General features: G+C 40.7%; 1 protein-coding gene across 1 annotated transcript in view; it reads left to right on the top strand.

Annotated features, from left to right (window-relative positions):
- Positions 1 to 16,695, top strand: part of bmp2k (BMP2 inducible kinase) — a 48,531-nt gene extending 31,836 nt beyond the window's left edge. The window contains exons 11-16 of the mRNA XM_044332328.1: positions 961 to 1,163; positions 1,260 to 1,442; positions 2,636 to 2,898; positions 4,482 to 4,651; positions 5,229 to 5,348; positions 13,522 to 16,695. Of these exons, the coding sequence (XP_044188263.1) occupies positions 961 to 1,163; positions 1,260 to 1,442; positions 2,636 to 2,898; positions 4,482 to 4,651; positions 5,229 to 5,348; positions 13,522 to 14,975 (2,393 nt within the window). The 3' untranslated portion in view covers positions 14,976 to 16,695. The remainder of the gene's footprint in view (positions 1 to 960; positions 1,164 to 1,259; positions 1,443 to 2,635; positions 2,899 to 4,481; positions 4,652 to 5,228; positions 5,349 to 13,521) is intronic.
- Positions 16,696 to 16,750: the final 55 nt, after the last annotated feature.

Below are 16,750 nucleotides of genomic sequence, written 5' to 3'. Positions count from 1 at the left end.
TAAACATCAGTGAGACTGATATTTTTTTTATCTTTATCAGACATTCAGTGACTTGACAGTAGATTTTCATCAGAATAAAGAACATTTTAATCAATGAAATTTACAGTAATATAAAGAGAAATATAAAATGTGTATATGTATGAGATAAAACTGAATACCTTAGTTTGTTTTAAAGGTGGAATACATACGACATTCAGCCCCATTAGATGTCTGCAAACAACTATCTGCTGTGTAAAGAAACAGATGAGTAATGGTGACCTGAGCAGTGAATGAAGTCACACTCCCTCTGTGTGTGTGTTGTAATCAGTCTCTGTTCTTTGTTTTGATAGCTGGTCCAGCTGCACATGCATGTGAGTGCATGTGAGTCCCCCCAGAATCCGCTTTCAACATGGCTGCCGGGTCACAAATTTTCTCATATTATAGCTAAACAGTACACTAAAATATGTTTCTGAAAACGTATGAAATAGGCGATGCAGTAACAGAAACTTGATCCATATTTTATGAGCACTTCCTAGTTTGACAGTTTGATGTGTGTGTTCAGATGTCGTTTTCTTTTGTTTTTTTCTCAACTTTATTGAATAAACTGGTGCTCTAGTGCAACATCTAATGGGGCTGAATGTTGTATATTGCACCTTTTAACTGCCATAACAGGTCTGACTGAGCAACCTTACTTTTCAAATCCAGGTTTTAAAAATCATATTTTTGAGTTTCTGCACTCAGAAAGACTTTTCAAGTGAGAGAGAAATGTCATATTACTTCAGTATAAAATTCAGGATATATCTTAACTATTTGTGATGTCTGAATACTCAGATATTAATGTTTTCATGATAGTCATGTATCTGAAAATCATTCATTTCTGCTTTAAACATTTATCAGGCGTCTGGTTAAACTTCTGTTGGATTACGTCCCTGAAACGGTTTTCAGAGGAATAAATCCATGAATCTATATCTACCCACACAGCTCCCACCCCCGGCTCTGCTCAGCCATCCATTCAGCCCCAGCCCCAGCCCAGCAGTCAGCAGCACCGAGTCCTGCAGCAACTGCAGCCCGGTGACCTGCGTCTACAGCAGTTGCAACAACAACAACAACAACAACATCACCACCAACAACAACAAGCAGTGCAGCAACAACATGCAAATGCACAGCAACTCCAATACCTCCAGGTATAGTCAAGTCATTACCCAACCGCTGCTGCTTTCTGAAAATGTCACCAAGAGAAATGTTACAGCGTTGTAATCTCTTTAACAACCCTCCTCCAGTATCAACAAGCTGTGCAGCAGTCCCTCCAGCTGCAGCAGCAACAGGTCCTGCTCCAGCAGCAGCAGCAGCAGCAGCAGCAGCAGCAACAGATGATGATGCAGCCGATGTACCAGCAGCAGGTTGCTCAGGCTCAGGCCCAGGCCCAGGCCCAGGCTCAGGCCCAGGCCCAGTACGCTGCCATGGTGAGTTCTGTCACAGGGTCTGCATCAAAGACTCGGGTTAGATCTGCTGCTTGAATTTGCTCACGTTCAAACCCATTCAAGCATTCGAGGGTGCCTCGAACTTAAAATCATCACAGAATTTTCAGAGCCGGAGTATTTCATCCAACTCTGCAATAAATAGCTTGAGCAAATGACAGCGAAACACATGGAGACGCAGCATGAAGTAACACGAAGCCGAATATTTCATTTAATGTCAGGATGGCCGAAAATTGCTCTCTCTGTTTCAAACACTGGCAGACAGTCCCTCTTCAGTGGAAATGCTTCATTTCTGTGCCAAGCAGCATTGGAAGCAGACGCTCAAACTTCCTACTGACCCCCGTCCAAGTATTCAGAAAACTAGTATTTACGCAGATACTGCATCAACCACACAAACACAGGTCCTCCAAATACGCACTGTTAGGGCGGCACAATTTTTAGCTCGTTTCCCACCGAACGAGTACCATCTGTTTTATTTCAGAGGCAATCTGGTCCGAGCGAAGCCACGAGGGGATCGAACAGAGGGTGAAATCGAGCAGTTTCCTCTGTGTTGCATCCTGACATATGAAGCAGTTCGCAAGCAGGGGAAGAGAGCACCTCTTACATTTACTGTTCTTATTCCCAGGAAACCAGCTAAATATTTAAAAAAAAACAAAACAGCATTTCTTTTGTGAACTTAGACCAGCTTTGCTAAGTGACTGCAGATTTGTTATACGGTGTAATGATCACCTCCTTAAAGAGAATTCCCATAAAAATATTTCTTCTGTATGCTTTGAGTAAAACATGTAAGGGGTTTCTTGCAACTTGCAGATTTATCACTGACTTTGCGGAGCTCTTTTAGCCTTTTTTAGACTGTAGTTTTGGTGTTTTGGCACCTGTCCAGCACCAAACGATATACATAGTGATAACGCAGCTTTAAAATTGTCAGTCAGTGTTTCAGGTGATCTTTTATTGCATTTGGAACTTGGTTCATTTTGTTCAGTTTGGTGTCCTACGTGCTGTTTGACTTTCATTCCCTCGTCCCTCCCCCTCCACTGTGTCCCCAGCTTTCCAAAATCCAGAACTGGTTTCTAACAACATTTCATCATCTATCTCGGTCATCATTGTGCGCGCCATGAAATCAAAAGTCCGTCCCTCATTCCCTTCCCCCTTTTCTCCCTCTCTTCCTTCCCTAACAGCTGCACCAGTACCAACAGGCCTTTGTCCAGCAGCAGCAGCAGCAACAACAACAACAGCATCAACATCTCCAACAACAACAACAACAACAGCAACAGCAGCAGCATCACCCCGCTCAGCAGCCTCTCCCCTATCTGTCGTCCCCTCTTGAGTTCCAGATCCCACTGGGTTCCTACAATGCAACCACACCCACTGCTGGAAGTGGAGCCGCAACTGGTCAGATGGGGGGACCGTCACCTGTGGATCCGTCATACACTAACCCCAGGTAACGTCCCCTGCAGGTCAAACCAAAATCAAGCGTTGGAATATTTTTATCACCTTGATTCTTCATATTGTCACTGAAGGCTCAGATTCAAACTTTTTTTCCCTTCTACAAGGTTTTAAAAGCGTCTTATGTCTGTAGAACCACTAATACGTAATTCAGTATGAAAGTCAGTCCATGAAAATCAAAGTTCATGTCAAGCCACATGTAAAAAATTCCATGTTTGATTTATAGCCCAGCTACCCTTGTAGCATAAAAAGCCACAGTTTTTTTAGGGCTGCAGTCAACCCAATAAAATCTTGGTCGACTAAAATCGTACATAATCTTCAACTAATCGCTTAGTCGCGCGCGGGGGCACTGTAACGGGACAGAGTGCACAGTAAACTCAGCAGCTACACATTTCTCTGTTTTGTGTCTTCAGGTTATGCTAACCCATTGTTGCTAACTTTGGAGCTAACCTCCTTCACTTTTCCAGCATTTGGGGAAACAACAGACGTGACTTTTTAGCATTTATTAACCGACACACTGTAGTCTGTACTGTACTGACAACTTACTACTAACCCTTTCCTCTGCCCCTCTCGTATCCACCGTCACTTCTCTGCCGCTCTTTCCCGCTCGCTACGCAAATATGCTCCTTAACGGAGTTACACGACCAGTGGTTTCCCAGGCAACAACAGACGGAACAGCGCTGCACAAAGACTCCCAAATGCTATCGATTTCCGAATGAACGGATATTCATTCGGATATCAAATATTAAAAATATTTTTTTGGCCTGGCGGGGGTTCTCGTTGTGTCATTATGGAGAAACACAGATTCAGTAAACGTTCAGTAAACGTTGAGTACAGTTAGACCCAGCAGTCTCCGTTAGGTTGGGCGAGTTCAAAGTTATGAAAACAACGGGGGTGTTTTGAGTACACCCCCGTTGTTTTCTCAGGTAATTTGTTAGTCTGTCCCTCCCGCCGCATGAAATAATGGATTAATCCTGGAAAGCTGTTGATGTAGCACTTTTCTCCTCATGAAAATAACACGGAGATTATTCGACCAATGAAAGTTTAGTCGGACGAGAGCATATCGACCAGCAGACTAGAGCCCTAGATTTTTTTCTCTCCACAATAAATAATCATGATTTCAGTTAATTCAAATTATTTAACATTAATTATAATGTAAGATGACAAAACCTTAATGAAGTATTTTGGCTATTTTTTTAAAAGAACACTTACTGGACATTTTCCAGAGCTTTCAGCCACATCTTGAGCATTTTCTTTCTTTTATTAAATTAGTTTCCTGAATTGTGGATATGTGTAAAATCAGTAAAAACCTGTGACTTTTTAGCTACAATATCCTATTAAACAAAGTTCTTTATAAATATTTAAAAACAGTATTAAAACTTAAAAACAACATTGTTTTTGTGCCTGTTGTGTATATTTTTATATATACAAGCTTCAAGACTTTTCTATAGAGAGCAAAGATGTCTTCCCTCCGCCCTCTTTTGGTTTTAACTATAAGTCTCATTTGTGCGGCAAAACATGTGATTCTTTCTGTAACAGGATGTTGTTGTTGTTGTTGTTGTTGTCTTCTCTCCACAGTAGAAACCCTCTGCTTGCCTCCGACGGGATCACCCCGCCCGCTCAGAGCTGCAACAGTACAGTCAGTAACCCCCCCGACATGTCTCGCTGGAACCCTTTCGGAGAGGACAACTTCTCTAAATTGACCGAGGAGGAGCTGATCGACCGGGAGTTCGACATGCTCAGAGCAAGCAAGTGACCCTTTTCATTCGTTTCATTGCTTACTACTAAACTTTTATAGAGCCCTTCCAATAGATTTACTTCTTCTCACTGATTGTCTGGCAGTTGCAGAGATGAAATATCAAACATTTTACACTTTTTAAGGAGTTCTTAACAGTGTGAGAGCATAATTGCTATTTTCTAATGACCGGCTGCACATACTTAAAGGATAAATGTGTATTTTGCTGCAATCCAGATTAAACTTAATAAAAATATCTAAATATATTGCAAAAAATAACAAAATCAGAGGACTTTGAAGCCTTGGTGGAAGTTTTGAGCTCCCTGATTGCTTCCTACTTTAATAATATTTCATCATAACTGGGTGAGTTTGTACAGGGAACAACAATGGGCTCTAGTTTGACAAAAGAAGGTTTTTGAAGAGAATTCACGTGTAACAATCACCATAAGTTTCAGCATATTTTATTAACGTGCACTATTCTAAATGGAAAAGGAGTATTTTGTACTCAGTGTCTGTTTATGTATTTATTTTCTCTGGTGTCATAGCTGTAGATCTAATTAGCTTCCCCCTCTGTGATCTTCTACGTACAGAAAAGCCAGTGGAGAGAACCGCCAGTGTGGAAACCGACCGGCCGCAGCCTGCCGCCTCCACCGCCAAGCCCCTCCCACCGGAGGACCTGTTCGGCTCAGTCCCGTTCGTGGCCAGCGCAGGCAAGTCTTAGAAGAGTCTCTACCGTGAGGACCCCAACACTGTGGAGCCACCTGCCCCCCCTCTCTCTCTGCCCTCCCCTATCCCCTCCCCATCCCCTCCACCCCCCCCACCCTTGTCCAGCTCTTCTGTTCACCTCCAGTCAGGAGCTCCCACGCCACACTGACCCCAAAAACCAGTGATCAGACAGATTTTTTTATTTGGTTTCCCAGTGTCAGTCAGCAGGTTAGTTGTGCTTCTGTTACCAGTATGAAGTATAGTGAGGAGGCGGGTCGAGCTTCCGGTGACTTCTGTTCCTAAATTAGAGGAGGAAAAGCAACGTGCATTAACAAATTGATAAAGCACTTCCTGAATTCACTGGAGTCAGTTCTGGCTCTTCATACTTAGCTTGGGGGTGATTTTTTTTTTTTTAACCGCCTCGCTATAACAAACATTTATGCAAGTAACAGGAACAAGCGAGACTCTTAACGCCGCCGGGGTCTGGGGTTACATTCCCCGTCTAGATCAAACAGTCGGAGCGAGGTACGCATCACGGTGAGGCGCTTTGCATAAAATAAAATTTTAAAAAAATTTTAAAGAAAGAAATGCGTAAGAAATTTTGTCTGACTAGAGCGAAAACGTCAAGAACACAGCTGGATGAAACTAAAAGCAATATGAACATAACGAGTCTGAAGTGACGACCCGTCGGTGTAAAGAACACGACGACACGCGCGGTTGGTACTGATGAGGGCTGAGTGATGTCGACATTTTCACGATGATTTCAGCCATAAGATACAATCGTTCATTAAAAACAGTTTTGAGACTTACACGAATCATTAGCACTTGTTGGTCTGTCATGGCTTGATTATTTTGGGGGGGATTTGTTATATTTGCAGTAAGAATTTCACAAAATTGTATATTTTTTTTTCACATTTACTAGTTATTCTAATGTCTACTTAAAGAAGAGTTGAAAGTGTGAACAAAGCTGCAGATTGAAGTGATTCTAGCGTTGAGCTTCTCTCCGCTCCATTTATTCAGAATTTATTCTAAGCAAATATTCATACATAAAACTAAAATACCTGACACACGACTGTCAGGTGATTTCTTCTTGGCTTCCTGGTTCTGAGCCCGTTGTTTTTTTTTTTTTAGCGCTTCAATCTAACCTCACTCAGCCCTGGTACTAATAAACTCCAATTGGGAGAAAAAAAAAAAAACACTTGAACTTCCAAAGTTGTGGCTCTTTGCCGTTTGTTTACATTAAAATACCGCTCTTACCCTCTTCGGCCATTAAAACTGCAATGCAAAGATTCCTTAAAATGTTTTTTTTTTTTTTTAGGGATGAAGCCTCGTTATGTTCTTGTGTGGACTGTGCACTTTACTGTTGGAGGCTAACATCGGCTATAATATAACCTGAAAATTAGTTCTCATTCGGCTTAAACTAACCAGTCAGACTGCATGCGGTTTAACCCCGACACAGATTATATCCTCAGTATAACAATGTGAATAAAGTGCAGTATTTCTACATATCGGTGGCAGCAATAAGCTTTTGTGCCTCTGTACTCTTCCTGCTCCTTCAATGTGAATTGGTTTTTTGATAGGCAATTTAGAAACGCTGTTTGTAACTCATAGAATATATTTAATGATAAACAGTATCAACGCTAAGACACTTAGATATTTTTTAGAGGAGAGTAGATTTTTTTTTTGTTTGTTTTTTTCTACAGTAAATTCATCTCTTGTGTCCTTACACGCAGGCTTAATGCAAGTCCAGTGGCTACAGTTTAGAGTAGAATACGACAAGATAACGATGCAATATAATCCTCTAAGCACTTGAATGTAAGTGTGGGAATATTTTAATGTCTTCACTGGTTACTTAATGAATATAAAAATCCTATTTGAGTTCTAATTGGATCAAAGGAAAAACCAAAAAAAAAAAAAAAAGAAGAAGAAGAAACCAAACAGATTGAAGGGAATTTTATACTGAATTAAAAAAAACCCAGAACGGTCCATTAAACCCAGTTTGTTGGGTTTGTCTGGGTGTCATTCCTACAGGCTGGCATGAAAAAATTTGGCAACTAATTTTTGATCAGCCTTTAAACTTCCTGTTTTTGTGCCATCGCAGCAGTGTGTCAGCTGGTTGTTTCAGTTTCAGGTGATTCTTTTGTTGTTTAGTTTGTGTGTAAAGACACACACACACCCGCTGGCTTTTAAAACCAGCTGATTATTGCCATATTTTCTTTTTTTTTTAAATGTAAGGATGATTTTTGTATGGTCTGTGTCTTTTTGGTTGAACTTTAGTCAACACAGCAACACTAGCGTGTGGTCAGCTGCTGATATTTGTGTTTTAGTTACAGTAGTAGCCGTATATATATTTCTCTTAAGGCAGAGCAAATTTAATCGTCGTCATTTTTAAACTACATCCTCAGACACCGTTTAGCTTCTGTGTAACAGTCAATAGAAACACTTTGTGTAGCTCCACTCACTGAGGGTTAACTCAGCCAATCAGGGCAGCGCAGCCTCGGAGCGATTTCAAGTTAAAGCCTCTATGAGTAGAATCAAAATATTCCTGATACGGGATTTTTGAGGCCGATATCTGATATCAGTACTAGAGACTGAACCATATATTGTTTGATATCGATTTTTAACACAAACTCACGACATTTTGATAAGGTTTCATTATCAAATAATTGTGACCAAGAAACATACTGAGCAGAACATTTTACAGTGACAGAGACGCTTCAAAATAACCTCAAACAAGTCTTGAAACTTATTAGCGACATGCAGGCTGATCCCAGTGTATCCTGTTTAGCTAATATCGATTGTTTGGTCTCTTATTTCCAACTTTGGTGGCTCTTAGTGGAGTTATCATAAAAAGATAACAGCACACAGCTTGAAAGATGCTTTAATTTACTAAAATTCTACAAGTGGAGGCTTTAACAAAAGTCACAATATGCTACGGTGGTAATGCTAGCCGTTCAGCTAGCGGTTCGGCTAGCAGTACAGCTAGCGGTTCAGCTAGCTTGCGCAGCGAACCGCCGCAGCAGCAGTTGTGGATTTGCTGCTTGTGTGACGGCACATTTATACGTCTGTTTTTTTAACTGCAGTTATTAAGTATCAACCTTTTTTTTTTTTTTAGAAATACAAAGTGTTTCTTTTTTTTTTAGTGGTTGTCGTAGTTGTTTGGTTCCCATTTCTAGTTACAAAGTGCCTTTGTGTGGCATTTTTATTTACCTCGCCAACAATGCTGACAAGAGATTTCAAAGGAATAAAATTCTCCTCTTAGATCACATTTGGCTCAAAAATTAAAGGTTATTTAGTAGAGTTGAACTGAAGGAAAACGTACAACCAGTCGGCAGGTAAATGATGGTTAAATCTACCCAGTGCTGACGTGTTGTTGACCAGCCTGTCAGAAGAACTAATGTCATGTTCACGTCCTGTGGGAGTTTCCAACTCTGTTATCGTTCATGTCAACACCGAAGTTGTAACTACGGGAGACGAACTCGGTGCTTAATGAAATGAATGTGCTTGATAAGGATCTATTGTTGAAGGTAATTCAACCCAAATTATATATTATATATTCTATATTGTCAATGCACAGTATTTTTAATTAACCCTCCCTCGACCAAACTTTCAATCCTACAACTGTCTTGTTGGATGACATGAACGTTTGCTATTATTGATCCGTTATGATGTGAACACGACATCAGTTGGCTGGTGGTTAAAGAAGTTTTCCTGCTGCCTGATGTACCTGATGTTAATCCGACACACTATAAATCAGCTTAATAGGAGTTTGATGAGAACTGACACATTGGTTCTCTAAACTGCATTAATCCTTTTTAATTTGAAATCAACTGGCTGATGGCACGTTCGGTAGTGTAAATGTTAACAGTTGCGCTGAGAGGAATGCTTGATGAGAGCGTGCTGATGATACGATGACATTTTTTTGATTTTTTTTGTTGTTGTTGTTGTTTTTCTTATATAAATCCATACAATCCTAAAGGGCTGTATGTTTGTTAATCCTCACTGTGCTGCTGTTGTTCCGCCTTTTAGTGCAGCAAGTGATAAGATGAACCCATCTTAAGTCATCCATGCAGACATGAATCATACGTTATTTTTTTTTTTTTGTACAAATGTATTAATGTACTTTTAGCTGAAGGTAAGTTTAAAGATAACTGTTAATGTCGCCTGATGCTTCTGTTCCACATTTCTGCTCATTTCACTGCCTGCTTTTATCGGGAATTTGTGGTTCAGGTTTTTTTTTTTGTTTGTTTTTTTTTGCTTTTATTTGCTTTTGTTTCTTTTCATTTTTCATTTTTAGTAAGACAGCCATACTCAGAAACATCTTGTTCATGTGTATTGGTGGATGGATCTATAGTTTGGACAAGGCGAACCATCAAAGCCAAAAAAAAAAAAAAAAAAAAAAGAAAAGTGAAAGGGACAACCAGAAGCCGTTAACTGGACTTTATTTTCTTTTTTAAAGTGCGAGGAAACGTTGAAAACAGCATCCCAGGATTTACGGGATGAACGAGTAAACATAGACATTGAATATGTTGTTATATTATTGTTTCCACTTGCAAGTTTTCTGTGCTTTTTTTTTTCCCTCTTGTCACAAGGGTGTGGTTTCCCCCCTTTTTTTTTTGTCAGCTTTACATCCTGCTGAGGAGATTAGAAAGCCTCAGAACAGATCACTAAAACTTTGGGAACTTTTTTTTATTTTAATTTTAATTCATCTCATTAGAAGTGTTGTGGGGGGAAAAAAAAAATGTTACAACTCTTCATAAACAAAGTTTTAGTTGTACTAGAAATCAGCAGCAGCTCCTGGTACCTCTCTCCTGCAGAAAGAATACAACCTATAGATCAATAAGTTGTCTTATACATATCTTGTTTTTTTTGCAACAGACTATGTAAAAGGTCCTGTATCATACTGTGAGTGTGAATGTATTTCTTTATAGAATGTTACTGATAAATAAAAAAAACATTTAAAAATCAAAATACACTTTTGATTCCTTTTTTTTTTTTTTTAAATAGCTCTATTTTAAAGTATTTGGAAAGTTTTAGCGTCTTCTCCACCACTTTACACACACGAGCAAGATGTTCCTGTTGTTAACATGGCTGTCTTTATGTGAGCTGTCTGTTGTCCGATGAAAACGCCAACAAAGCGGGTTTTTTTCCAAAGCGGGGAAAGGTGACGCTCAAAACAAATGTCGGGTTCGTCCGGGACAAACAGGTGTATGAAACATTAAAAAAAAACATAAGCAGCATCGATGGTGGTAAAAACCTTACATTTATTCGTGTTTATCTGTGATCTTACATTGTCATTTTTCCTTCTTTTTATAGTGTTATTTCAGTCATTTACATAATTTATGTAACACATGGTGAGTTTAAGATGCCTCCTTTCAGGTATAAGCATCAGAATGTCTTCTTAAGGTCTTAAAGGTCCTTAAAATTTATATTGTAATATATATATTTCAAATTAAAGTTGAAGCGATAAATAGTCTTATTTTGAAATAGAATTTAGCGATCGAACGATAATCAGTTCAATAAGCTGTTATTAGATGGAGTAAATATATAAAGACAAGAATCCTCCTCTCGTGTCAATCGAGGAGGTTTCTACAGTCCTGTTAGAGTAAAATCATATAAATTTGATCTATTTCTGATTTCCACAAGTGGAGGTCAGAGGTGTAGGGGGAAAAAAGGTAGAACGGTCTTTTCAAAATAAATCATTTTAATGTATAAAATGTCAAAAGAAATTGTGAGAAAAATTCACAGATATCAAAGTTTCATCTTTAAATTTTTTGGCAGCAGTCTTACAGTAATTGGAGGATGTAAAATGCTAAAACTCTGAAATGTGATATGAGAGTAAACCTTCAAGTCATAATGCAAATAATAGCAAAGTGGGCCTTGAAATATGTTTTTACAAAAATAGGATTGAAACAAGTCACATAAATAATTTACATTCTCATTTTGAATAATAATCAGATGAACAAGCTGTAAATATACAGAACAACTTTTGTATAATTAACAGTAAGATAGTTGAAATTCAGAGTTCCTGCTGATAAAATATTATATTTACTTTGTAAACAGTCTCTGCTTTAAAAAAACTGATCCTCTGATTTAGTTCATTTTATAAAATACAGAAGAGCGATCAAAGGAGTAGGACGATTTCAATATTTCTCTCCTTTATTAAACCTTTAGAAAAGACTGATAATGTTTTTACTTTGCTTATTGATATTTGAGTCTATTATCTATCTACTATTAGAGACCAAACAGGGAAGGAATCTGTGGTCTCAACCGTTTTAAGTTTAGTGTCGTCATTCTTTTGATCATCTGACCTGTCGTTATTCCTTCTCAAAGACACATATCCTCTCTGTCAAAGTGGAAAAGACATTAACCATTAACAATCTGGAGAGTTTCTAAGTGATTTTTCAGAATAAAACTAAAGTGGAAGCCAGAGGTGGAAAAAAACCCACAGTCCTTTCAAACAGAAGCAGCAGTTTGTAGCCGTCTGTCTTTCATATAATTTGCATTTAGTGTGGATGTGATGAGAAGTGTTGATACTTTATTGAAAAGTTAGCAGCAACATATAATTATTATTATTTCTGATTAATTGTTATAATATATATTCAGATTTAACCAACATTTGCAGGTAATCAACTATATAATCACAATTTTATAATAATTAGACGACATAGAAGAGAAAAAATCAGCAAATTCTCACATTTGAGAAGCTGAAATGTTTATTTTTTTTGACCTTCAGCTACAATATTTTATATCATTTTACTGTGAGCAAGACTTATTTTTTTTATATAATAAAATGAGCCTCATTCATTTGTTTTCAGCAACCTTTGGCTTCAGAGTGACACCAGAGTCGTGTAAATGTCGGTTCTCTCCACATCATCTTCATCAAATCAGTCCGGAGGTTTGACCGCGTGAGAGCGGAGACGTCTCTAAGCTCCTGCTGCTGTCGGACAAGAGAACAATCACACGCACTTATTTGTATCTCTGAAAAGTCCAACACAGCGTGTAATCCTTCAGCTTTCCCCCCCTCCACCCCACTCCCCCCCACACCCCCCTCCCCTCCCCCTTCAAAGGAACATCAACAAAACAAATTTGTGTGTTAGTTTGACATCTTCTCATCATGATTAGAGACGTCGTGTTGTTTTGCTGAGATCTCTTCACTCCGAGAGGTCGAATGATTACAAGTTATAATCTGTGATTCAGACGGGTTGAAGCGAACAGATGCAGAGCACCTTGTGTTTCCTGCATTAATGTTTTATTCCAGAGAATATTTTTTTTTTATTGCTGCCTTGTTTCATTTATTAACAACAAAGCTTTTGGCTTATCTGTCATCACGTCCTGCCAGTTTGGACGGTTGAAGACGTGGAGAAGCTTCCATTTTTGTGTTCACAGCAGGGGATCCTTTCTAATGTAGAGCTTCCACTAATAGGGAACAATAAATTGGCTCTTTGTGTATGGCACAATTTCTTTTCAATATAATTGGAGACTATCCACTTGCTAATTAGGCTAATTTTCTAAGTCGCCATTATGCAAATCTCTTGGAAATAAATTTACACAAGGCACACATTTTTTCATCAAATGCCAAATATGCGTAAGAATTTATAGAAACGTTGAAGTAAAGGGTGGGAACTGAAGAACAAAGCTTATTTTTTTTTTTTTTTTTAAATCTGAAGAAGTGACTGAGAGCTTAAATCTTTTTCACCAGGAGAGATTTGACTTTAAAAGTAATTTATGAATCTTGAAAAGCTTTGGCGTCTTAATGTCTTCAGCCTTGTAAGCTCTGCTCTTCTTATTGCAGGGTCAGAGCAGAGAAGTCAGAGCAGCTTTTAGACCATATTGAGTTTTGTGATTCCCTTTCGCTGCTCCTTCTGCTTCGATATTGGACAAACTTGGGATTTGTATTTGTTGAAAAATGATGTCATGAAGGACTTGGGGAGGGGGGGAGGGGGAGAGGGGGGGGGGGATCCAGATATAAGCCAAGTAATCCTGATCCTAATGCCACGTATAAGAAGGCCAAGAGGTGTCGTTAGGAAATGAAAACTTCTGGCATCAAGAGTCTCCTGCTTTCACTCATCTCGTTATTTTAAAACTGATAAAACGTGAAAGAAACTGAGGTTGAAATGCAAACAAAGAACACTGGAAACCCCCTTTAACTCTTATATCTTTGTCTCGTCCCTGCAGGCGCCAACGTGATAACGGCCGAGCAGACCAACGAGGAAGTCGGCGTTCCCGCGCCCGTCTCGACCCCTGCGGCGGATCCGCAGCCGCCAGCGGCCAAGGAGCACAAAGCAAGCAGGAAGAGCAACTGCAGACCGGGCGAAGAGTCCGAGAGCGACTTCGAGTCCGACCCTCCTTCGCCGAAAAGCAGCGAGGATGAAGAACCGGAGGAGGACGAAGGCCTAAACAGCGAGCACGGCGACGACACCGAGCCGGAGAATTTAGGGCAGAGGCCCCTGCTGATGGACTCCGAGGAAGAGGGCGAGGAAGACGAAGACAAGCATAGCTCTGATTCAGACTACGACCCCAACAGAGTTAAAACCCGCTCAAAGAAACCTGCGGGCGGTAAAGGAGCTGCTGCGGCTACCAGGAGGAGTCCTCGGGGGGACGCCGGCATGACTCTGATCACTCCTCCCGAGTCGCCCAGCAGAGCGAGAGCCGCTTCGGCCGTGGATGCTGTAGATGTTTTCGGTGCCGTTCCCTTCCTCGGAGGAGACTTGCCTGCCGGACCTTCGGAGAGCACGGACATCTTTGCCAAAGCGCCTTTCAGGCAAGTCAGCCAGGAGCAGCAAGCCACGGACGAGTTTGATGTTTTTACCAAAGCGCCGTTCAATCGGAACCTCTCCAAGTCAGGCAAGAGCGGCAGCGACGTTCCCATGGGCCAGACGCCGCCCATTTCCCCCGAGAGCATTGACATTTTTGGCTTCTCTCCCTTTCATCCGGGCCCCACCGATCCGCCTCCGACCACGTCTAGAAGCGCAGAAGATATCTTCCGGCCGTCTTTTGAGGAGTCGAGTCCTCAGCAGCAGAGGCTGAAGCAGCGCAGCCTCCAGAAGCTGTCGTCACGCCAGAGAAAAACCAAGCAAGAGGCGTCAGCCGGCAGCAGCAACGGCAAACGGCACCACGGTACGCCGACGGGAGGCCGCAAGACCAACAAGCCCACTTACCGCACGCCGGAGCGAGTCCGCAGACACAAGAAGGTCGGCCGCAGAGACTCGCAGAGCAGCAACGAGTTCCTAAGCACCTCTGACTCTAAAGAGAACATCAGTGTTGATATAACCATGTCTGAAGGGAAAGACAAAGGAGCCTCTCTGCCGGTAGACGAGGTTCTTTTAGACCCATTCGGCGCCAAACCTTTCCATCCTCCGGACGGCAGCCGTCACGGCCAGTATCAAGGTCTCGCTGACAGCAAGGGCGACATGGGCACGGCCAACGGCAAGACCTGGAGTTCTCTTCACGGCGCTCTCGGTGAAAGCAAAGTCATGGATGATTTCGGGGCGGTGCCCTTCACAGAACTGGTCATCCACAGCGGACCTCAGCAGCTGCAGCACCACCACCAGCAGCAGCAGCAGCCTCCGCCCTCGCAGCCGGTGGAGCTCGACCCGTTCGGAGCTGCACCTTTTCCCACGAAGCAGTAACTTTCCCTGCATCTTCCCACTCTGCCTGAGCTTTTTTTTTTGTTTTGTTTTTGGTTTGGGAACATCTTCAATCATGTCATTGGATGACAAAACTAACAATGTCCTAACGCTTTTTTTTTTTTTTTTTTTTTTTAATACATCTCTCAGTTTGAGTAACAAAAACCTAAATCCTGTGGAGTGCGAGTGATGTTTCCACATATCTTTCAGCTGTACCTGTTTGCTGAGAAGCCTTTTTATGCTGCATCTTTAACGCTTGTAAAGACGTTTGAACCGGAAAAAAAAAAAAAAACCCCACTCGAAAAATCTGTACTGTGATTATAAGCTTAATGTTTGACCGCTTGACTCGCTGCAAAAAGCTCTTTACGGCCTGCCTTCTGATCTACCGATATGTTGTTGTTGTTTTTTTTTTAGCACCACGAAGCCTTACCTGAGCTTGGCGCTCTGCCTCGCTGCACAGTACCTCGGAAACCCTCGACACACACACACACAAAACGGCTCGCGTTGCCCTTTTGGTGTCGTTGGAATCATTTGGGAGTTTTCCTTAACCACTTTTGTTTTATCCTTATTAGACCTATGCATACTTTCACAGTAGTCTTTACGCAGCTGAATGTGGCTGTGATTTGTGTTGCATTACACTTGGAAATACTAGAAGGGATTTATTGTACTTCCTTGAAAAAAGATGGATCTGTTATTTGGGGACAGGTTTAAATTTAGACTCTTAACTGTTTTGTTTTTTTTTCAATTTTAGCAACTTGTATTTAAGTACAGTTATTTTTTTTAGCTGTTTCCACTCATTCTGTTAGAAATAAGGAAGAAATGAAACACAAAGCCACATTAGATCACTAGTCTAGGGTTTGTGTTGTTAAGATCTTTGACCCCCCCCCCCCCCCCCCCCCCTCCCCCTTATAGAAGCTTGCAAGCTCTACTGCTATTTTCTCAGCAACGGAAGTGCTTTCAACTGTAGATTTCATAACATTTACAGAAACATTTTACGCTTGAGAATAAATGGGGAATTACACCATCGGTTACAGGATGATAGGACCTGGTGGTATTCTATATATTTATTTATTATTGTTAACAAATCCCGTTTTAAAAAAAAAAAAAAAGACCAAAACCAACAACTTCTCTCAATACTTTCCCCCCACACTGCCTGTGGCTTTATAATTTAAGAGAAGGTAATAAAGCAATTAGTTGGGGACTATTTTCAGTGGTGGATTAATCCACGTTTGGTGCTCGGGTGAGTATTTCTGGACACTATACTCGTAAGTGTTGGTTTTCATCTTTTAATGGGATTTTTTTTTTAGCAACAAAAATATGGAATATCACCCGACTTATTCCTTCTGGAGGTGGTTCCGCTGCCGCCGGATGAGGTGAATTGACGAGTTCATAAAGGGAATAAAAACAAACAAACAACCATTCGTCTCCATGAAAGCACTTTTCAGCGCTGACTTCTTCCATGAACTAGATCTCTGTGTGCATCTACATCGACGGCCTTAAGCACTGCATTTTACCTTCACGACCAACAATCGGCACATTCATGAGTTACACCTGCAGGTTGCTGTGTTTTCACCAGTGGAACCATTTGATACAACTACTTTCCATTCTTCTTCTTCTTCTTTTTTTTTTGTTTTGTTTTCTTTTTCCTTCTCCACAAGGGTAAATCTTATATTGTATTTATCATGCTATACTGCTGTTTGATGCAATAAAAAGATTCATCTCAGTGCAACGTGAAGTTGAATTTGAAACAAAGCACACTTAAAAAAAACAAACACTTT

The sequence above is a fragment of the Thunnus albacares genome, chromosome 2 (genome assembly GCF_914725855.1).
Source record: "Thunnus albacares chromosome 2, fThuAlb1.1, whole genome shotgun sequence".
NCBI classification, from domain to species: Eukaryota; Metazoa; Chordata; class Actinopteri; order Scombriformes; family Scombridae; genus Thunnus; species Thunnus albacares.
This window is presented reverse-complemented; position numbering and strand designations above follow the sequence as displayed.